Source organism: Pelophylax lessonae (assembly GCF_965119305.1).
Source record: "Pelophylax lessonae genome assembly, chromosome: 1".
Taxonomy (NCBI): domain Eukaryota; kingdom Metazoa; phylum Chordata; class Amphibia; order Anura; family Ranidae; genus Pelophylax; species Pelophylax lessonae.
Window position 1 is genome coordinate 869,308,997 of NC_138768.1, and position 23,379 is coordinate 869,332,375.

General features: G+C 44.6%; 1 protein-coding gene across 1 annotated transcript in view; it reads right to left on the reverse strand.

Moving 5' to 3' along the window:
- Positions 1 to 9,614: 9,614 nt before the first annotated feature.
- GALT (galactose-1-phosphate uridylyltransferase) overlaps positions 9,615 to 23,379 on the reverse strand; it is a 60,698-nt gene continuing 46,933 nt past the window's right edge. The window contains exons 8-11 of the mRNA XM_082275656.1: positions 22,881 to 23,013; positions 20,789 to 20,872; positions 16,986 to 17,140; positions 9,615 to 9,710 (exon numbers count right to left, since the gene is read on the reverse strand). Of these exons, the coding sequence (XP_082131782.1) occupies positions 9,630 to 9,710; positions 16,986 to 17,140; positions 20,789 to 20,872; positions 22,881 to 23,013 (453 nt within the window). The 3' untranslated portion in view covers positions 9,615 to 9,629. The remainder of the gene's footprint in view (positions 9,711 to 16,985; positions 17,141 to 20,788; positions 20,873 to 22,880; positions 23,014 to 23,379) is intronic.

Genomic DNA, 23,379 nt, shown 5'->3' on the forward strand with positions numbered 1-23,379 from the left:
CATGCCTTCAAAGCTCAGTTCCCAGGTCGTCAGATCGACCTTTCTTACTTGGAACTTGAACACATTTTACAACTACCTGAGTTGGAAAAAGCCTACCTCGGAGCTGTATCGCTATCTCATAATGGCTGCATTACCTGATCTCTCTTCACTTAAGCAGAAGCTGGGAGCTGATATCCCTGAGCTGGATGATGAAGATCAGTCTGAGATATGGGAATTTCCTTTCATACATCTAGTGTCCGTCAGGGATAGGTTGGTCCAATTTAAAATACTCACCGGGCTTATTTCACACCACCCGTGTGATGGACCCGAATATCTCTGCCTCCTTTTGGAGGTGCACTCACTCCCTTGGGGATTTCCTGCATATACACTATATTGTCAAAAGTATTGGGACGCCTGCCTTTACACCAGCGGTTCTCAACCTGGGGGTCGAATGACCTTTTCACATGGGTCGCCTAAGACCATCGGAATACGCATATTTCTGATGGTCTTAGGAACCGAGACACCACTCCTCTATCTGTCTCCAGGCGGGTCCGCCCACATACGAGTACCCGGGGTGATGACATCATTGCGCCAACCCCATCACATAAACCCCGTACAAATACAGGTGTATGTGACAGGGTTGGCGCCATAATGTACTTATGCAGACCAGTCACACATGTGTAGAGAGCAGCAGTATTGGAGGTAAAACGACACTTCATGAATTATAATTACTGGGTAAATGTAAAATCATGTACTGTAAAATCATCAACTACTGCAAAAAAAAAAATATCTGTACCATGGGAACTTAATCTGGATGCTGATCGGTCTTTTTATATTCAGCTGTGGTTGATGTGAATACTGCCCCCTTGTGATAGTAACAGGTATGTAAAAAAAACAACACAGAGAATGGTAAATCATAAGAAACTTTAATGAACTGTATTGACTGAACTATGCCATGTATCATCTTTTGTATTATTAAAGCTATTGTTATAATAATGATATATTATAGTATATAATATAATTACATATTGTTTTTATGATTAATCACTATGCTTTAATTATGTTCAATTTGTAACAATGAAAATACATCCTGCATATCAGATATTTACATTAGGATTCATAACAGTAGCAAAATTATGAAGTAGCAACGAAAATAATTTTAAGGTTGGGGGTCACCACAACCTGAGGAACTATATTAAAGGGTCGCGGCATTAGGAAGGTTGAGATCCACTGATTTACACGCACATGAACCTTAATGGCATCCCAGTCTTAGTCCGTAGGGTTCAATTATAAGTTGGCCCACCATTTGCAGCTATAACAGCTTCAACTCTTCTGGGAAGACTGTCCACAAGGTTTAGGAGTGTGTCTATGCCTGGGAGTGTTTTACCATTCTTCCAGAAGAGCATTTGTGAGGTTAGGCACTGAATATGAACAAGAAGGCCTGGCTAGCATTCTTCGCTCTAATTCATCCCAAAGGTGTTCTATGGGGTTGAGGTCAGGACTCTGTGCAGGCCAGTCAAGTTCCTACACCCCAAACTTGCTCATCAATGTCTCTATGGACCTTGCCAGTCCAGCTTCTGGGTGGATCCCGACCATATGGTCGCGATCTTTCTGCAGTTTGGACCGGCTCGGTGACTTCAGCCCGCTGTCAGCTGAAAATGGGTCAAAGGAGTGCAGAACGAACTGCACTCCTGTGCTCCACAGGAGAAGTAAAGCCAAACGAGCTTTGGCTGTACTCCTCCTTTAATGCATGTTGTATTTGGCTATCATAACGCCATATACAGGAATACACAGTTGAGTCTGGCCTTACTTGACCTAAAGCCGTTCTTTTCATACAACGCAGCTGTCAAAAGCTATTCCTATTCTATAAATCCTGCTTTGATAAAATTACTGTTGTAACAAGTATCTGCCCAAATGTATAATAAACTAATAGTCAGATAGATACCAAACTCACCTGTATTAAAAAGTGCAGAAAGTCGATGGGATATATTACATCCCCTAAGGAGTATAGACAAGAGATCAATATCATGCTTGAAATCTATCAAATCAAGATTTCACTCATATTTTTTTTTTTTTTGCTATGTTGTGAACTTTCAGGGCTGACTGAGGGGTTATCGAGCCTAGCTAAAGAAAGTCTGAGGGTGACATTAACAATGTATTGGCACCCGCAGTAGATTGCAAAGGCAATGCGTTTTGAATGCTGTGTGGGAAATGCATACTGAAGGCACCTACCCAAATGTACATTTTATAAGAAACTAATTGTCAGTAAGATTCCAAACACATACTGTATATCATGAGTAGGGATGAGCTTAGTGTTTAGTCCGAGCCAGTGGCAGCCCATCCATTGGGGGCGCCACCCCCCCCCCCCCCCCATCCATGCGTCCGGCCCCCTAATCTACATGCAGGGCGCCAGACGTATGGATTCCAATGAGTTTTTTTTTAAGCATGTGATTAGAGCCAGAGGCTCTAATTGGCTTCAAAAAAGGGTGGGCTCGGGGCACAGATCACCCAGTTGTGTGACAATAGCGAATGAATATTCGCTATTACCGCACGGATTCTCCTCCTGGCCAATCAGGAAGCGGGTCCTGAGACCCGTTTCCCCGATTGGCCAAAAGGAGAGGTCATGCTATTGGCCGAGGAGGAGGAGGGAGGAGACGAAAGGGAAGCCCACGCAGGAGACTGAGGCGGAAGCTGCCGCCGCTGCTGCTGCCTGCCCAGGGTGAGTGAGCCGGCGACCGGGGGGGTTAAGAGTGTGGGCTGGAGCTGGTGTTGTCTGGGGGGGGTATGGTGTGGTGTCTGTCTGCCGCAAGGGCCCATGGAGCACCAGCCACCTCTGGTCCAAACATTTGTTCAGACTGAACACTGGCTGTTCAGACATTTGTCCAGTGACCAAAAGTTTGTGGCTTTCGGTGTGGACAAACGTGACAGCTTCCGGCTGTCAGTGGTTGCTAAGGAAGCAGCAGCTGACATCACCCGAACCATTCACTTTCATTGCCAAGAATCCTCAGCCATATAAGCAAATGGGCAGGTAATGGAACAGGTTACATCATTGCCTAAATATAGCCATATGTAAGCAATAATGTCACCACTATCCTGGCTGTCAATGGTGTTTAACCCCTTGCCAACCAGCCGCCATACTTATACTGTGGCAGGTCAGTTCTGTCCCGAAAAACGACGTACCTGTACGTCATTTCGCGGGATAGCTAGTAGGGGCACGCGTGCCACCGGAAGCACACGTGCCGATTGACCACAGGGGGAGCCAATCAGCGGGTTCAGCAGCCATGATGTCTGCCTGGGCACCCACGATCGCTCCTCATGGAGACAGAACCCCAGTCTGCCAATATAAACATGGCAGACCACTGTTCTGTCACTAATGAACACAGGGATCCTGTGATCCTCCAAATTAGGAACACTGGTCTCTGTGTTTATCCAGCAAGCCCATGCCCCAAACAGTTAGAAAGCACCCCCTAGGGACACATTTAACCCTTTGATCGCCCCTGGTGTTAACCCCTTCCCTGCCAGTGCCATTAGTACAATATTGGTGCATTTTTTTGCACTGATTAGTGTAGTAATGTCACTGGTTCGCCCAAAAGTGTAAAAAATGTCAGTTAGTGGTCCGATCTGTCTGCCGCAATGTCGCAGCCCTTCTAAAAATAACTGAATATGTGGCAGAATACATATTGGCCTGAAATGATGAAAAAAACTATATTTTTACATTTTTTTTATTGGGAATGTTATATAGCAGAAGTGAAGAATATTGCTTTTTTTTTTTTTCAGAATCGTCTCTATTTTCTGTTTATAGCGCAAAAAAAAAACAAAAAAAACGCAGAGGTGATCAAATACCGCCAAAAGAAAGCTCTAATTGTGGGGAAAAAAAGGACATCAATTTTATTTGGGTACAGCATCGCATGACCACGCAATTGTCAGTTAAAATAACGCAGTGCCAAATCGCAAAAAAACGGCCTGGTCATTAAGGCCTTCTGGTCCAGAAGTGGTTAAGGAAGAAGGGCCTGCTTGCACCTGCTGAGTCCTTACCAATCACTGACATCACCCATCCCATTTACTTCATGGGCTGGACTCCCCAGCCATATAGGCAAATGGGCGGGTAATGGGAACAGGTTACATTACTGCCTAAATATGTCCATATATAGGCAATGAGGTCACCACTATCCTGGCTAGTAATGGTTGCTAAGGAAGCAGTGGCTGCTTGCCCCTGCTGAGTCCTTAAAGCGGAGTTCCAGCCATTTCACTCACCTGTCCAACGGTCCAGCGATGCGGCCGCCCGAAGCCTCGATCCTCTCCCTCGGCATCACTGCTGTGGGCACCCGGCTGTGACAGTTTGCGGCTTCACAGCCGGGTACCCACTGCGCATGCGTGAGTCGCGCTGAGCATCTTGATTGGCCGGCAATCTTCTGGGACCTCTGACGTGTCCCAGAAGATTGCAGGGAGGGAGGGGGAGAGGAGAACTTCCGTTCAGGGCGCCGCGGCGCTCCGAGCGGAAGTGGGAGCTGGTACCTGTCAAAACTAGGTACCCGCTCCCCCCCCAAAAAAATGACATGCCGAATGTGGCATGTCAGGGGGTTAGAATACCTAAAGCGGAAGTTCCATTTTTGGGTGGAACTCCGCTTTAACAATCACTGACACCACCCAGCCCATTTACTTACATGGACCAGACTCCCCAGCCATGTAAGCAAATGCATGGAGAAAGGAGTCTTCCTATGGCTGCTGACAGCTCGGGAAGCCTTCATTCAGCCAATGTCACTGTCACTGGGGATTGGTCGTGTGCGGCTAGTTATTATTATACAGGATTTATATAGCACCAACAGTTTTCGCATCGCTTTACGATGTGAGGGAAAGTTGTCAGTTTTTCAGCAAGGCAGCGGTGGCAGGCATCATGATTGACAATGGATTTGCAACAAGGGACTTTTTTTTTTTTGGGGGGGGGGGGGGGTTTAATAAAAGACTTGCTTAAAATTTGGGTGTCTTTATTTCTAGGTGACATATTTTTTTTGTAAATGAGTAAAATTACTGTGTACCCCATACTAATTCACATATTATTGAAGGAGGCCTCCAGATTCCGATAACCCTTCAAGCCCGCAGACCCCCACAACAACTGGACTAGGGTTGTGGGGGTGAGGCACATGGGGTCAAAATGCTTTGTCAGGGGGGTGTCCAGCCATGTTGAGGGCACGTGGCCTGGTATTGTTCAGGGTGGGGCACATGGGGTCAAAATCCTTTGTCAGGGGGGTGTCCAGCCATGTTGAGGGCACGTAGCCTGGTATTGTTCAGGGTGGGGCACATGGGGTCAAAATTCTTTGTCAGGGGGGTGTCCAGCCATGTTGAGGGCACGTGGCCTGGTATTGTTCAGGGTGGGGCACATGGGGTCAAAATTCTTTGTCAGGGGGGTGTCCAGCCATGTTGAGGGCACGTGGCCTGGTATTGTTCAGGGTGGGGCACATGGGGTCAAAATGCTTTGTCAGGGGGGTGTCCAGCCATGTTGAGGGCACGTGGCCTGGTATTGTTCAGGGTGGGGCACATGGGGTCAAAATTCTTTGTCAGGGGGGTTTCCAGCCATGTTGAGGACACGTGGCCTGGTATTGTTCAGGGTGGGGCACATGGGGTCAAAATTCTTTGTCAGGGGGGTGTCCAGCCATGTTGAGGGCACATGGCCTGGTATTGTTCAGGGTGGGGCACATGGGGTCAAAATCCTTTGTCAGGGGGGTGTCCAGCCATGTTGAGGGCACGTAGCCTGGTATTGTTCAGGGTGGGGCACATGGGGTCAAAATTCTTTGTCAGGGGGGTGTCCAGCCATGTTGAGGGCACGTGGCCTGGTATTGTTCAGGGTGGGGCACATGGGGTCAAAATCCTTTGTCAGGGGGGTGTCCAGCCATGTTGAGGGCACGTGGCCTGGTATTGTTCAGGGTAGGGCACATGGGGTCAAAATGCTTTGTCAGGGGGGTGTCCAGCCATGTTGAGAGCATGTGGCCTGGTATTGTTCAGGGTGGGGCACAAGTTCAATCCCCCCCCCCTCTTTTTCTAGTCAGCCAGGTTGCATGCTCACACTCACAGACCCCCTCCAAAGCTCCTCCACAATACAGAATAAGCCCATAGGGGTCTGCTGTGTATTTTTGGGGACCTTATGGGTCTTTGTGATGTTTTTTTTTTTCTTTAAAGGGAGATGTCATTAGCCGGCAGTTTTAAACTTTTTTTTACCCTTTGTAAATGCCAGTGTTAAAAAAATCAGTGCCGAACTGAGCCCAGGGCAGTCTGGCTCATCAGTAATTATGAGGTGATGGGACACATTACATCTATTGAGGAGTATACAGACATGGGATCAATATTTTATTTTTATTTTTTTTAAAGTCGGTGGTGTGTGAAACACACTCAGACTAACAGCCGGTACACAAAAAAGTGGGAACACAAAAAAGTGCACAGGGTGTGCAACTGGTCCACCTCCAAAGAGGAAGGGCCCTGGCCCTGATCCTCCCCTGGACTCAAGACTCCTGATGGGGACAGAAGTACTCACTGGTCCACCTGGCCAAAACCAGGCAGATCCCGTTCTCTGGGAGGACTGCCAAAGCAGCCCACCCCAAGTACTAGGTGGGGCTCTCCCGAAAACTAAGCCAGAAGGCCATATCCACCCCCTCCCAAGACTTTCAGGGTAGGCCCAAGGACCCACACCCTACTAATCTCTGTGGGTAAAGTGCAAATGGGCAAAGTGACAAAAATACACAAAGAAAATACAAACACACAAATAAAAATAGGGAAAGGCAAATGCTTTAAAGTTCTATGGTGCGATAATGTTGGCAGGCCCTTCAGCCAGGAATAAAAACTTCTTCTGGTCCCAGCCAAAAGACCTGGTCCTAGAGGCAGGTGTGAAAAAAGTGTGTAAGTGCAGTGACCAAAGTGCCCAGATGAGTTCCCCAAACTATGAGAATTAAGGCATCCCTGGCCGAGCCATACCAGGGGCACATACACCACAGGCTTCCCCCACAGCCCGGCATTTGGCCAGACCAGTGCCTCTCCATCCCCACCAGGGGGCATCAGAATCTGGACATCTTCAGGTGTAGGCAAGGCTCTCCCTGAGACAAGCCTTGCAAACAAGGCCAGATTCAACCCAGGAGGAAAAAGGCCCTCCCACCACTGCAGGATTTCAGTCCCCCATGGCGTAGTGTGTTACCAATTGTTTTCTTGGTGACTATGGTCCCAGCTGCCTTGAGATCATTGACAAGATTCTCCCGTGTAGTTCTGGGCTGATTCCTCACCGTTCTCATGATCATTGAAACTCCACGAGGTGAGATCTTCCACGGAGCCCCAGACTGAGGGAGATTGACCGTTATTTTGTGTTTCTTCCATTTGCGAATAATCAAACCAACTGTTGTCACCCTCTCACCAAGCTGCATGGCAATGGTTTTGTAATCTATTCCAGCCTTGTGTAGGTCTACAATCTTCTCCCTGACATCTTTGAACAGCTCTTGGTCTTGGCCATGATGGAAAGATTGTGGACAGGTGTCTTTTATACAGGTGACAAGCTGAGATTAGGAGCACTACTTTTAATAGAGTGCTCCTAATCTCAGCTTGTTACCTATATAGAAGACACCTGGGAGCCAGAAATCTTGCTGATTGATAGGGGAATCAAATACTTACTTCACTCATTAAACTGCAAATCAATTTATGCAACTTTTTTGAAATGCGATATTCTGGATTTTTTGGTTGTTATTCTGTCTCTCACTGTTAAAATAAACCGACCATTAAAATTCTAGACTGATAATTTCTTTGTCAGTGGACAAACATACAAAATCAGCAGGGGATCAAATACTTTTTTCCCTCACTGTAACAGAACTGGCGTTTAGGCAGTGGCTGCAAAAATATGGAAAATGCTTTGGCACGCTTTCGTCACACCCCTCCGCCCACTTGATTGGGCGGGGGTTGGCTCAATGACATCATCTGGAGGGTCATTCAAAATCTGCTGCATCTGCAGCTTACAGGTCTTAAAGCACAATGATAAGAGTCAGCTCTGAGGGCCAGTGACTATCAGAATTGGGCTTACACTGCTGTGAACTGATCTCTGTAGGAATCAAACACCAGGCAAAAGTTTTTAGGCAGTTAACTTTTGTTCCTATTTGTTGTACTGTTGCCTTTGTCCAGGTTGTAAAATCTTCTTCTGTGAATATTTTTATTGCACCTTTCTTTTTTTTTTTGTTAAATGATTTTAAATACAATTAAGGTGATTCTAAACAAGAGGCAAAATAATTCTTGCCATTTTGGAGAGCACTAACTCTGTTACTTTCCTGTCTGGTGTGGCAGTGAGTGTTACAGACATTTCCTAAATGTCAGATTTGTTACAATGAACAGTGCACGTTTCTGGCAAAACAAGTGTTGGCAACTATTGTTTTAAAAAAAAAATGGTTAACTGCAAAGTTATGTGACCCCAGTGTTGATCATTCTCAGTTTGCTGCCAGTTAGAGTATTGTCCCATGAGCTGGAAAATCTTTGTGTAGCATGAAAATGAACATTTGATCACCTCTGTGAGGGGGGGGGGGGGGGTTGTTTGCCGCCCCCCCTCCCCCCCAAAAAAAGTTGATCACCAGCCACCACTGCATATGACCCTCTTCCAGAAACACGGGTCATTAAATATTCAAAACTACCACCACAGCCCCTAGTAAAATAAAAATTTGCCAAAAATGTGTTATCATTACAAACCCCAACTGTCCATCAGAGGGACTCTCAATGATTAGGATACCTTTGTTTTAATTGTAACAAATCACATTTATAAAATATAAAGTTTCTTTAAAAATAGTATTTTGCTTTAATATCTCTTTAATACAATTCCTGTAGAGTAGTTTATTTTGACCCGGAGATAACTGTCCACCGTTCTAACTGGTCCAGGGTACAGACATTGTATCCCGCTTTGCTCGCACATACTGCATTTGGAAACGCACGTCCTCCGCAGGTAGAATTCCATGTCTGGCTGGAAAATTTTATTGGATATTCATATCTCTATCATCTGAAATTTCGAATTGGAAGTACTACTCTGTGTCTTCCAATAGCAAGTACTACTCTGCATCTTCCAATAGCAAGTACTACTTTGTGTCTTCCAATAGCAAGTACTACTCTGTGTCTTCCAATAGCACGTAGTAATCTGTGTCTTCCAATAGCAAGTACTACTCTGTGTCTTCCAATAGCAAGTAGTACTCTGTGTCTTCCAATAGCAAGTAGTACTCTGTGTCTTCCAATAGCAAGTAGTACTCTGTGTCTTCCAATAGCAAGTAGTACTCTGTGTCTTCCAAAGGCAAGTAGTACTCTGTGTCTTCCAATAGAAAGTACTACTCTGTATCTTCCAATAGAAAGTACTACTCTGTATCTTCCAATAGAAAGTAGTACTCTGTGTCTTCCAAAGGCAAGTAGAACTCTGTGTCTTCCAATAGCAAGTAGAACTCTGTGTCTTCCAATAGCAAGTAGTACTCTGTGTCTTCCAATAGCAAGTAGTACTCTGTGTCTTCCAATAGCAAGTAGTACTCTGTGTCTTCCAATAGAAAGTACTACTCTGTATCTTCCAATAGAAAGTAGTACTCTGTGTCTTCCAAAGGCAAGTAGAACTCTGTGTCTTCCAATAGCAAGTACTACTCTGTGTCTTCCAATAGCAAGTACTACTCTGTATCTTCACCCCGCGGCTCCATCTGTCTCTGCTTGTAATGCTCCTCCGGTAAATTCCGAAGGCGTTCAGCCGCCTGGAGGAAAAAAAAAAAAGAAGAGGAAAATATGAAATACCTGGTAAGTTATAATTGTACACAATGGAGGAGATTCACTAAAACTGGAGCACTCAGAATCTGGTGCTGCTGTGCATGGTAACCAATCAGCTTTAAACTTCAGCTTGTTTAACTACTTGTTGATGTAGTTTTACGGCGGCAGGTCGGCTCTGTCCCGCGAAACGACGCCCCTGTAGGTCGGTTCACGGTAACCGCTAGCGGAGGCACGTGTGCACCTATTCGCTACAGGGGAAGCTGATCAGCAGGGTTTGGCGGCCGCGATTGCCACCAGGCAACTGCGATCGCTCCCCGTGGAGGCAGAACGGCGGTCTGCCGTTGTAAACATGGCAGACCACTGTTCTGTCAGTTATGAACACAGGAATCATCTTATTTAGGAACACAGGTCTCTGTGTTTATGCAGAAAGCCCAGCCCCCCCCACACACACACAGTTAGAAAGCACTCCCTAGGGACACATTTAACCCTTTGATCGCCCCTGGTGTTAACCCCCTTCCCTGCCAGTGTTATTAGTACAGTGACAGTGCATATTTTTAGCAGTCAGTTAGGTGTCAGATCTGTCCACCGCAATGTCGCAGTCTCGCTAAAAATCGCTGATTGCCGCCATTACTAGTAAGAAAAATAAATAAAAATTACATAAATCTTTCCCCTAGTTTGTATACGCGACTTCTTTTGCGCAAACCAATCAAAATACACTTATTGGGATTTTTTTTTTACCAAAAATATGTAGCAGAATACAAATTGGCCTAAAATGAGCAAAAATTTAGATTTTTACATTTTTTTTTTTTTTTTTTTTTGGGAATGTTTTATAGCAAAAAGCAAAAAATATTTATCTGTTTTTTTTTTTGTTTTGTTTATTGTGCAAAAAAAAAAAAAAATTGCACAGGTGATCAAATACCACCAAAAGAAAGCTCTGTTTGTGGGGAAAAAAAATATATCAAATTTATTTGGGTACAGCGTCGCACAACTTTGCAATTGTTAGTGAAAATAACTTAGTACAGTATCGTAAAAAATGGCCTGGTCATTAAGGGGGTAAATCCCTCCAGTCCCGAAGTGGTTAATTAAAGCAGAGTTCCACCCAATAGTGGAACCTCCGCTTATATGCTTCCTCCCCTCTCTGGTGCCACATTTGGCACCTTTCAGGGGGGAGGGGGGGGAACAGGTACCTTTTTTTGACAGGTACCCTTCCCCACTTCCGGGAGATAGCGACGTGGCACTGTCGCTCAGAAGTTCTGCCCCCCTCCTTCTTTCTCCGCCACTGGGCCAATAAGAAAGTGCAGCGCGGTGCTGTTGCTCGGAAGTTCGGCTCCCTCCTTCTTCCTCCGCCGCTGGGCCAATTAGAAAGTGCAGCGTGCTTCGCGCATGCGCAGTAGGGAACCACAGTTATGAAGCCGGAAGGCTTCACTGTTGGGTTCCCTTACCCTGAATGGCGGCGGCAGCACCCGAGAGCCGATACGAAAATCAGCTTCGGGTGCCGACATCGCGGGAACCCTGGACAGGTAAGTTCTAATATTTAAACGTCAGCAGCTACAGTATTTGTAGCTGCTGATGTTTAATTGTTTTTCCTAGGGGGCGGAACTCCTCTTTAAAAACTTTGAGAATAAAAACTGGAAGCTGATTTAGTAAATCTCCCCCAATGAGCATTACAGACAGACATTCAGGGTTAGACAGTCTGTGGCCCATATTGGGGAGATCTCCCCTCACTTCCTATCAGAACAGGAAATCCTGGGAAATTCACTCCAATGTGGACACAGAAAAAATAAAACTTTTGACTTTATTTTCGGTCTGTGCCTTCCTTTCCTGTTGACAACCATCCTCAACATTTCTTGTACAAGTGTAACAGAGAGGGAAAGTAAGGGAGCTCTTAGCATTGGGGTTTAAGGACAAGAACAAGAACTTTAACTGTTATTTAGTTATTTCCAAGACTATAATACTGGTTGGATTTAGACTTTAAGGAGCTGCAGTCATAGGACATTCTAGTCTAAGGACCTTGCCTTAAGATGGAGCGCCCCTGGGCGAATTTAGTGTTTGCTGCTAGGCTGTACCCAGCCTGAGGTTCATCTGTTTTGTGTGCCTGTTGGGTTTCTTCTAAGCTCAGGACATTGATTATTTCTGGCTGCTGCGATTTGTCAGTAGAGTTGGGCGAACTGTTGGAGCCGAGCAAAAGTTAAGCCCAGACATCACCCGTTTGGTGAACACCCAAATTTGTGGGACGCTCGACGGGATGTTCGCCCGCCGAGCACCCTGAAGGAATAATCTATTCTCCATTTTGTTCCCTTGACTCCATCTTCTGATTAAAACCCTAGGCTCAGATTAATTAAAAAGCCTATCTAAGTAAATGTCCTTGTTTCCAGGACGGTGCACTTTGTGGTCAAACTGACCCTCAGAGTAAGTCTGTTTGAAGTAATTATACCTTATCTTAACCCTTAGAACAAGTCTGATGTAATGCCAAATATAACTATGCCTTATTTTAATTAGCTCATATGTAAGTACGTGACTTGAAGCACGTAATGGTAAACTGCTATTCTTGTATCAATTCTATGTATAATCTCCTGGAAAGGAACTTCCCCTTTTACTCTCTCTATAAAATGTTCTTTACTGTTTGAATAAAGCAGAGCATTCGGTGACATCGTACCTGCCGTCTCTGTGTGTCATTGAGTGCTCCCAGATATCTGAAGGAACTTTGATGCCTAGGGCCATGCAAGTCTGAATTATTGCCAACACGCCCCACAATGCACTGCGAGCTGCACAGTGCATTCGAAGCATGCTTTGGCTCTGAGAAAGAGGATTCTCCCTCGCACCGCGTCAGACAGCGGATACCATCACATCATCCGGCACCGCAGGAACATCCTGGTGGTCTTGGAGGTGATTGGGTCCAATATCTTTACATGTGTGCAACTATCATATGTTTGGGAGTATAATGTATGTTGCTTTTTCGTATTTTAATAAACCTTTTTAGTGGTAATGCACAAGGTCAGTGCGCCCTTCTCTTGCTGTTGTTGTTGTTTTTCAGTGTATTTGGATACCCTTGGGTAATAAGGGATTCCAAGGAGAAGCAACGTGCGGCCATTGAGTTCTTGACGAAGAAGGGGTACAGGCTGTCCAACATCCATAGAAGGCTACAGAATGTTTACGGAGTTGACATCTTTGACATTGACATCATCTTGTCTTTGATGGTTTTTGTTAATAGTGTCCCACAGTATGTTGCTTCTGCTTGGAATTCATTATTTACTTGCAATGAAAAAGAAGAAGAAGATTTACTATAAAGGAAGAGTTACTCTACCAACATGTGAAATTTGAAGGACCTATGGAAGTTAATAAAAAGGTTATGCCCACTTTTGCATTACTTTGGGTTCCAGACACCAGGAAGTGCCAATAGTCACCGGCAATTACTCCGGGAATCGTGACCGCTCGAGCCATCCTGACCACAGCACTGTAATGATGGACCCTCATACCCATGGATATCCTCATGCTCATTCATATGCTCCCTTGTGAGTACCTGTGTATGCGATTTGATGTGAATAAATCCTTCATACTGCACTTAGTGTGGTGCCTGTGTTCTCCCTACAGTTGTTTCCAAGTTTCTCTTCTACTTGTCATCAGTGCAGCCTACAGAGTGCTTTGTATATGGATTGCATATGGACTTGAATATATGGACTATATGTTTCATGGACTATTGACTATCCGTTTGTCCTGCATATTGAGATCCCTTGCCATTTAGGTCCCCAGTGTTGGACCCTGTGGGTCCCTTATCCTTCCTCTTTTGCGCCAGTTTTCATTTATTTAAAGTAGCCCTCATATTAGGGCCAACAATAATACATTACCTAACATTGATGTTCAGTGCAGACAGGCCCCCTTAAATTGTTGAAAAAAAAATGCCCATTACAATGGTGATTAATAGAAGAAGGGCCTGGTACAATGGTGGCCAGTAAGAAAAATGTTTGGGGTGGTCAGTGGAAGAAGATAGTCCCCTATATTGGTGATCAGTGCGAATAATGCTCCTTACATTGGAGGTCAGTGGGAAGAATGCTCCTTACATTGGAGGTCAGTGGGAAGAATGCTCCTTACATTGGAGGTCAGTGGGAAGAACGCTCCTTACATTGGAGGTCAGTGGGAAGAATGCTCCTTACATTGGTGGTCAGTGGGAAGAATGTTCCTTACATTGGTGATCAGTGGGAAGAATGTTCCTTACATTGGTGGTCAGTGGGAAGAATGTTCCTTACATTGGTGGTCAGTGGGAAGAATGGTCCTTACATTGGAGGTCAGTGGGAAGAATCCTCCTTACATTGGTGGTCAGTGGGAAGAATGTTCCTTACATTGGTGGTCAGTGGGAAGAATGTTCCTTACATTGGTGGTCAGTGGGAAGAATGTTCCTTACATTGGTGGTCAGTGGGAAGAATGTTCCTTACATTGGAGATCAGTGGGAAGAATGTTCCTTACATTGGGGGTCAGTGGGAAGAATGTTCCTTACATTGGGGGTCAGTGGGAAGAATGTTCCTTACATTGGTGGTCAGTGGGAAGAATGCTCCTTACATTAAATTGGAAAAATGTCCCCTACAGTACTAGTCAGAAGGAAAACAGAAGACTCTCTTACAGATAGCTTAAAAGATAATTTGGGTCAGTGGTTATTTTTGTGAGAGGCACAAATTGCTCAAAGAACCCCTAGAAACCTCTGGTGGAACCCTAGGGTTTCATGGAACCTTGGCTGAGAAAGGTTGGAGTAGGGAATGGCAGTCCTAAAGACCACATAATTCCACCATATGAAGAAAGGGTCTTTCATCTGACTTCTTGTATCACACTAATTAAAGCATAACAAAAACATTTTTTTTTATATAATCCCACGCAAAAGGTATATGTTAATCAAATTATGAAAATAAAAAGCAAACATTTTAAATCAATACACAGATGTCTGAATAGAGCTGCTGCCCAACCAATTACTTACCCTAAAGGGAAGTATGATAATTAGATAGTAATTAATGGGTCTGGCGCTGCTAGATACCATATGCTGGGTTAAATGTTATTACTGGATTGGTTTTATTATTATTATATGATCTATCTACTCCACAATTACTCATACCCGGATAAATTGCTTACTTATTAGAGCGTAGGCCAATATTCAATATGCTATGATTGGCTGTTAATTGTATACACACATACATATTATATATATATATATATATATATATATATATATATATATATATATATATATATATATATAGTGCTACAACAGTTGTTTTAAACACAATAATGGAGAAACTGATTGATGAATGTGCGTAAAAAAATCTCCTTGTTTATAAAGCAGCTACTTGCTTCACAAAGTGCTTTACAAGTGACAATAGTGCTTTATATGCATTGAAAAATCATAAAAAAATGTCAGAGTGCCTCATAAAGTGCTTTACAATATACTGTGCCTATGGTGATCCTACACAAAGTGAATAAAAGATACTAAAAATCACAAAAATCGCTAGAAAATTGTAGATACGAGTGAACAATGCTGCTAGTCCATATGAATCTTCAATAAAGTGACCGGTGCTCTTCACAGTGCTTCAAAGTAATCTGTGCTACCAGTGATATTCACGAATCGTGCTCCCCTGATGGTCCCACACTCACCAAAAGTCAGTCCCCACAAGGGGGTCTCAAGCCTCTTAAAAAGGTGGTTACAACTGGATCAGTTGTTTAGGGTTCGTAATCGTTTATCCCATTAGCTCTCCTCTTGGTTGCTCGTTTCCATTAAAAAAAAAAATGGCAACAACCCATAGTGTACCAATTTGTAAGTGTGTTTATTCAATACAATTAGATGCACTTACTTCAATGAAAAAAACAATACAACGTGTGGTCGCTCCTGATGACGTCATTATGACGAAACGTGTAGGATGGAGCCACAAGTGTCATTGTGTCACTTCCAGCCACTTCCAGTTACTGGCCGTGGAACGCACGAGACCCAGACTTTCTGTGTAATAGCCGCAAACCCTGTACTGTATGTATACAACTAACAGCCAATCATAGCAAAAAATCTAGCTTTACTCTAAATCAAGCCTGATTTTTTTTATGTGTTACCTTGTCAACATTTAGGCTTTCCATCTCAGCTGGTGTCTTCCCCCCTCTATGATTCACCAAATGTCTTGAATGGGGTTTCTTTGGCTGCTCTTTTTGTGAGACCTTTTCCACTCTGCAGCCTTCCATTGACAGAAAGCACAAATTGAATTTTTCCTCCATTTATGTATTATATGTCTTTTCTGAATTGCTGTTATAAACCTTTTTGTACTTCTGTAAAATTGTAACTGAATACAAAATTCTTATATGTATCTTTCTTATTATATACAGAATATCACTTATTGTTAAGGGGTTCGTAAGTCTCCCGAAGAAGCAATGTTATCATGGCGAAACATGTAGAGCCGATACCACCACAAGTGTTTTCTTGAATTCTTTTACTTGCTTTTAAATGTCTGTCATATTTTTTCAATAAAAAGATTTATGGTTATATAAAAAATTGAGTTCTTTCTCCATCAATTGGTTCTATTATTTTCATGCACCTTAAAAGTCCCAAAATTCCCTATTTGACACTTTCTTTAAAAGATACTAAAAATCACAAGAAAAAAAAAAAATTGCTACAAAACTGTATATATGAGTGAACAATGCTGCTAGCCCATGCACATTTTTAATAAAGTGACCGGTGCTCTTCACAGTGCTTCAAAGTAATCTGTGCTACCAGTGATATTCACAAATCTTGCTCCCCCGATGGTCCCACACTCACCAAAATTCAGTCCCCACAAGGGGGTCTCAAGCCTCTTAAAAAAGGTGGTTACAACCTGATCAGTCGCTCAGAGTCCATAATCGTATATCCCATTAGCTCTCCTCTTGGTTGCTCGTTCCCAGTACAACGTTTGCGGCCGCTCCTGATGACGTCATTGTGACTAAACGCATAGGGCGGAGCCACGAGCGTCATTACATCACTTCCAGCCATTTCTGGTTACGGGCCTCGGAACGCACGAGGTCCGGACTTCCTGTGTAATAGCCACAAAAGCTGTACTGTATGTATACAATTAACAGCCAATCGTAGCATATTGAATATTGGCCTATACTCTTTAATAAGGATGCAATTTATCTGGGTATAGGGAATTGTGGAGTAGATAGATCATGTAATTATAAGACCAATCCTGGAATAACATTTAACCCAGCATATGGTATCTAGCAACACCAGACCCATTAATTACTATCTAAATAAAGCATAAACTCACCTGCTCTGCCGTCAGGTCCCTCTGAGCTTGAGCCAACATCTCATACCCCACCATGAATTTGCGCACAGAGGCGGAACGCAGCAGCGGCGGGTAGTAGTGAGCATGGAGCTGCCAGTGGCTGCAGTCCTCAGTGAGGTGAGAACCAGTTGGAGCTCCTGGAAGAGAAGAAAAGTCTATAAAAGGTCTCATAACAAAGAGTTTGTATTTCCTGACCTGATCTGAAATGTGATTGGTCCCTGCGGGTTATTGTATGCTGTGCACCAATAAGGATATCTCTGTGGTTATACTGAAAAATAGGTGAAATATGTTTTTGGCGGCTAGTGTTGAACAGAATCAGTTAAAGTAGATATAAACCCAAACTGAAACACGTTCATTTATTAACCACTTCTGGACCAGAAGGATTTCCCCCCTTAATGACCAGGCCATTTTTTTGCGATTCAGCACTGCGTTATTTTAACAGACAATTGCGCAGTCGTGCGACGCTTTACCCAAATAAAATTGATGTCCTTGTTTCCCCACAAACAGAGCTTTTTTTTGGTGGTATTTGATCACCTGTGCAGTTTTTATTTCTTGCCCTATAAACAAAAAAATGCGACAATTCTGAAGACAAAAACAATATTTTTCACATTCTGCTATATAACATGCCCAATAAAATTTTCATCATTTTAGGCCAATTTCTATTCTGCTACATATTTTTGGTAAAAAAAATCCCAATAAGCTTATTTTGATTGGTTTGCGCAAAACTTATTGTGTCTACAAACTAGTGGTCGACCGATTTCGTTTTTGTTGTTGCTGATACCGATATTTTGGCCATTGAACATCGGTATTGGCCGATATTTTCGTACATATAAAACAACATTATTTTTAGCACTTGACAGGTACTGTTGTGGAGGGAGAGGGTCAGTGATTGCAGCGCTGCTATATAAAATAATTAAATGATTGAATACTAAAATAATTGAATTAATAAGTGTTCATGAAAAACAATTATCCTGAACTGTAAATGGTAATTGATCAACCATCAATAAAGTGCCGTTAAGTGCATATTTCTGTGCAAAATGCCAACTCATATAAAGTGCAGATATTACAATGTAAAACTCATAAAGTGCAATCTGTGTGCAAACAGTCCATAAAACAGTCCTTTGAGGTAGCTGAAACTGGATGCTTATTCTTGTGGCTTCGGGGTGTCCCCCTTAGGGTATCTACTTACCACTATGTGGTGAAATTGAAGCAGGTTAATGTAGAGTGAGCTGTTGTTTCTCATATGTCTCCTGCACGGCTGTTTGGACTGTGTATTGGAAGCGATCCTTATTCACAAGACGGTATTCCCAGGTGTCCTCATAAAAATAAAATTGCTGGACATAGTGAGGACCGTTTAGAATACATTTATTGAGTTAAAATACAATGGGATACTCACAAACATAAACCATGAAAGAGCCTGTATGTGCCTAAGCTTTGTACGGTGGTGTACCGCTCCTCAGCGTTCTCCTCACCGACCTGAAGTCACGTGGCTGCCTCTCGGCCAATGGCTAGATGCGTTTCGCTGTGAACACAGCGTCATCTGTAGCTTCAGGCTCTTTCATGGTACAGGCTCTTTCATGGTTTATGTTTGTGAGTATCCCATTGTATTTTAACTCAATAAATGTATTCTAAACGGTCCTCACTATGTCCAGCCTGAAACATCTCCTGTGCCATGCCTGTACCATCTCCTATACCATGCCTGTACCATCTCATGTGCCATGCCTGAACCATCTCTTGTGCCATGCCTGTACCATCTCCTATGCCGTGCCTGTACCATCTCCTGTGCCATGCCTGTACCATCTGTGCCATGCCTGAACCATCTCCTGTGTCATGCCTGAACCATCTCCTGTGTCATGCCTGAACCATCTCCTGTGCCTTGCCTGTACCATCTCCTGTGTCATGCCTGAACAATCTTCTGTGCCATCTCCTGTACCATCTCCGGTGTCATGCCTGAACAATCTCCTGTGCCATGCCTGAACCATCTCCTGTGCCATGCCTGAACCATCTCCTGTGCCATGCCTGAACCATCTCCTGTGCCATGCCTGTGCCATCTCCTGTACCATGCCTGTGCCATCTCCTGTACCATGCCTGTGCTATCTCCTGTGTCATGCCTGAACAATCTCCTGTGCCATCTCCTGTGCCATGCCTGTACCATCTCCTGTGCCATACCTGTACCATCTTCTTTGCCATGCCCGTACCATCTCCTGTACCATACTTGTACCATTTCCTGTACCATGTCCGCAGCCCTGCATCTCCTGTACCATGTCTGCAGCCCTGCATCTCCTGTACCATGTCCGCAGCCCCTGTTTTGGGTCTCATGATGGTCCAGTAGCTGCTGCATTTCCCACTCTAGGCTTATACTCGAGTCAATATATTTTCCCAGTTTTTTGTGGTAAAATTAGGGGCCTCGGCTTATATTCGGGTCGGCTTATACTCAAGTATATACGGTAATAAAATGTATTATTCTTTTATATTTATATTGATTTATGCCCTACAAAGTCCCACCCTTTGGGGGATCCGTACACATATACTCGAGTCTAGGGATGTGGGCATCACCTCCACACTTCAGCAGTCACTTGTAATTTTACGATATTCCTGTTTGAGCATCTACTTTTTTATCAGTTTTTTTTTTTTTTATGTATTGGCGCGTATTTTCGGGCATATGCATTCTTTTTTGTGCAAAAGCACGGAAACGCATTCTAATGTTCTTGTTATGTGCATTATGTAAATGGCCATTTGTGCGCATTCGCGCGCTTTTGCACGCATTTGCGTGCATGAGGCGTAAATTACTGACCAAACAGGCAGATTTTTCTATTTTTTTTTTTTTTTTACTGAAGAAGAATGCACGGCAGTGGTTTACGCTCCTGTGTGCACAGGCACATTACAATTAATGGACTGTATTTTAGCTTAGTAAAAAAAAAAAAAAAAAAGCTGTACTGAGCTTTTTCAAGCTGCAGTGTGCAAGAGTTTTCTTTTGATAATAAAAAATAATCAGGAGATATCCATTACCATTTACTACCTAATTAAAGCCCCATTTGTCCTGAAATAAACAAGGTGTGATCCACCTGGATGCACAAAGTAGTTGTGATGATATGTACGGTTTTACTAACACATATCAAAGTTGCAAAATTGGGCTTAGGCATTAACCACTTCTGGACCAGAAGGGTTTGCCCCCTTAATGACCAGGCCATCAGTTGTGATTCAGCACTGCGTTACTTTAACTGACAATTGCGCGGTCGTGCGATGCTGTAACCAAATAAACTTGATGCCCTTTTTTCCCCCATTTCCCCCTCCCAACACAGATCCCCCTAAATCACCGCTCCTAGTTGCCCCCTTCATTTCCCCTCAATTCCTACACCCTGCCGCCCCCAAAATGTCTCCTTCCAACACAAATCCTCCCCCCCCCCCCAATCTCCTCACAGTACCCTCCCACCTCACATGATACCCCAGTGCCCAGGCAGCTTTCCCTCCTGCCCACCCCTTGTCCCGGCCCTGGGTGCAATCATTGTTCTAATACAAATGCACACTAAACGAACAAGCTAGTTCTGCTTGGAGCACTTTCCGCTTCCTCTGGAAGAACCTACGTTGTAGGTTTGTTTCCCACGGTGGACACAATGTGGCCCCCTGGGATGGGCTGGGAATTCCACACAAAGACCTTTGTACAGTACAGCCCTAATTCTAGAAACATACATATACAATCAGATCGTAAAGTGAGTGGGCAGCTTTAGTTTTCAGCTGTGGTTTGCTGCCTTGGCATGCAATGTTTTCCTGCCTGGTGGACGCACCGTGCCAGCCCATGGAGTACGGGAAGGAGACTTCAAACAAGTTGTCGTACTTGCAGAGTAAACGCTTCATAATGGAGGCCAGACCTGAAAAAAAGGATTTTTTCAGTTACATGGGTTTCATGGTGCTGGAAATTCTCACACAGTAACCAAAAGAGTGAAAAGTACGAGGGAAACCAGGTGAGGGTTACTCAACATCACAGAATCCAGGGTGCCAGGGAATAGGGAGGCATTGGAGGCTGGACACAAGGAACACAGGGGGTATTACTGCGCCTCCAGGGTGCCAGGGAATTGGAAGGGCATTGGTGGATGGAGACATGGAACACAGGGGGTATTACTGTGCCTCCAAGATGCCAGGGAATGGGGGGGGGGGGGCATTGGTGGCCGGGGACATGAAACACGGGGGGTAATTTTGAGCCTCCAGGGTGCCAGGAAATTGGAAGGGCATTGGTGGCTGGAGACATAGAACACAGGGGGAAATACTGTGCCTCCAGGCTGCCAGGGAATGGGGGGCATTGAAGGCCAGAGACATGGAGAGTAAGAGCTAATGTTGAATTCTCCAGGGCAAGGAATAGGGGAACACTGGAGGCCAGAGACATGGGACACAGGAGGTAATATTGTGTCTCCAGGGTGCCAGGGAATAGGAGGGCATTGGAGTCCAGAGATATGAAACGGGGGGGGGGGTTAATACTGTGTCTCCAGGGTGCCAGAAAATAGGGGGGGGGCATTGGAGGCCAGAGATATGAAACACGGGGGTTAATACTATGCCTTCAGGGTGCCAAAGACTAGGGGGGCATTGGAGGCCAGAGACATGGAACACAGGGGGTAATAATGTGTTTTCAGGCTGCCAGGGAATGGGGGGCATTGGAGGCCAGAGATATCAAACATGGGGGTTAATACCGTGCCTTCAGGGTGCCAGAGAATGGAGGGGCATTGGAGGCCAGAGGCATAGAACACAGAGGGTAATAATGTGTTTTCAGGTTGCCAGGGAATGGGGGGCATTAGAGACCAGAGATATCAAACATGGGGGTTAATACTGTGCCTTCAGGGTGCCAGAGAATGGAGGGGCATTGGAGGCCAGAGACATGGAACACAGGGGTTAATAATGTGTCTCCAGGTTGCCAGGGAATGGGGGGGGGGGCATTGGAGGCAGAGATATGAAACATGGGGGTATTACTGTGCCTCCAGGGTGGCAGGGAATAGGGGAGCATTGGATGCCAGAGACATGAAATGCAAGAGGTAATGTTTAATTCTCCAGGGTGGCAGGGAATAGGGGAACACTGGAGGCCAGAGACATGGAACACAGGGGGTATTATTGTATTTCCAGGGTGCCAGAGAATAGTGGGGCATTTGAGGCCAGAGATATGAAACCGGGTAGTTACTACTATGCCTCCAGGATGCCAGAGACTACCGGGGGGCATTGGAGGCCAGAGGCATGGAACACAGAGTAATATTGTGTCTCCAGGACACCAGGGAATGGGAGGTATTGGAGACCACAGACATGGAACACGGGGTAACATTGTATTTTCCAGGATGCAAGGAATAAGGGTGCATTGCAGGCTGGAAATATAAAACACAGGGGAGTAATATTGTGTCTGTTGGGTGCCATGGAACACAGAGGGTAATATTGACTCTCCAAGGTGCCATGGAATAGGGAGACATTGGAGACATTGGAGACATAGTACACAGGTAATGCTAGAGGATGGGGGGCATTAGAGGCTAAACACATGAAACACAAGAGGTAATATTGTGTCTCAGGGGTGCCAGGAAATAGAGAGGCATTGGAGGTCAGAGACATGGGACACAGGAGGTCATATTTTGTCTCTGCGGTGCCAGGGAATAGTAGGCAAGAGACACACAGCAAACACAGCAATAGTTAAGCAAAGGGTCCATTAGCAACAGGCAATAGTTAAGCAGATGGGTGAAACAAATAGGTGCAAAGGGGTACAAATGTTAGGCGACAATGACTGGGACATTGGTGGCAAAGGGGTATAGGTGAGTCACTTTTCAGTGATGGAGAGGCTGAAGATAGCAGGGAGGGAAGACAGTAGATGTCAGCAAGGGGAGATGTGAAAGGAACATACAGAGCACTTACTGTCTCTTTCTGCGCTGTTCAGATCCTGCAGGCGGGTCACATGACGGCGAGGCAGCAATAGGGTCTGGAACGGCCAAACTGCCCAGTACGGGACAAGTACCAGCCAGTGGTCATTACTCAGAACCAGGCGCTCCTGTTGAGAGAACAAAATCAGAGTGAATGTGTGGTAGAGAATGAGATAGAGAGAGAACGAAAAAAAAAAAAGAGAGGGGTAGATGGGGGGGGGGTATTCTATGCCATCATGAGACAGCTGTACCACCTGAAATCACAAGAGTTTGACTTAAAATCTCGGAAAGTGTTATCACCCCAATCCTCCATTATAGCAGTGAAGTTTGGGGTTCTGTCATCTACCCAGACAAATCCAAATGGGACTCCAACAACAGAAATATCCATCTAGAATGTGTAAGCATCAACTCCAAGGCTATCAGAGCAGCTCCCAATAGAACTTGCTAGGCTGAGCTGGGAAGAGCCCCCTTACTGCTCCCAGTACAGAAGAGGG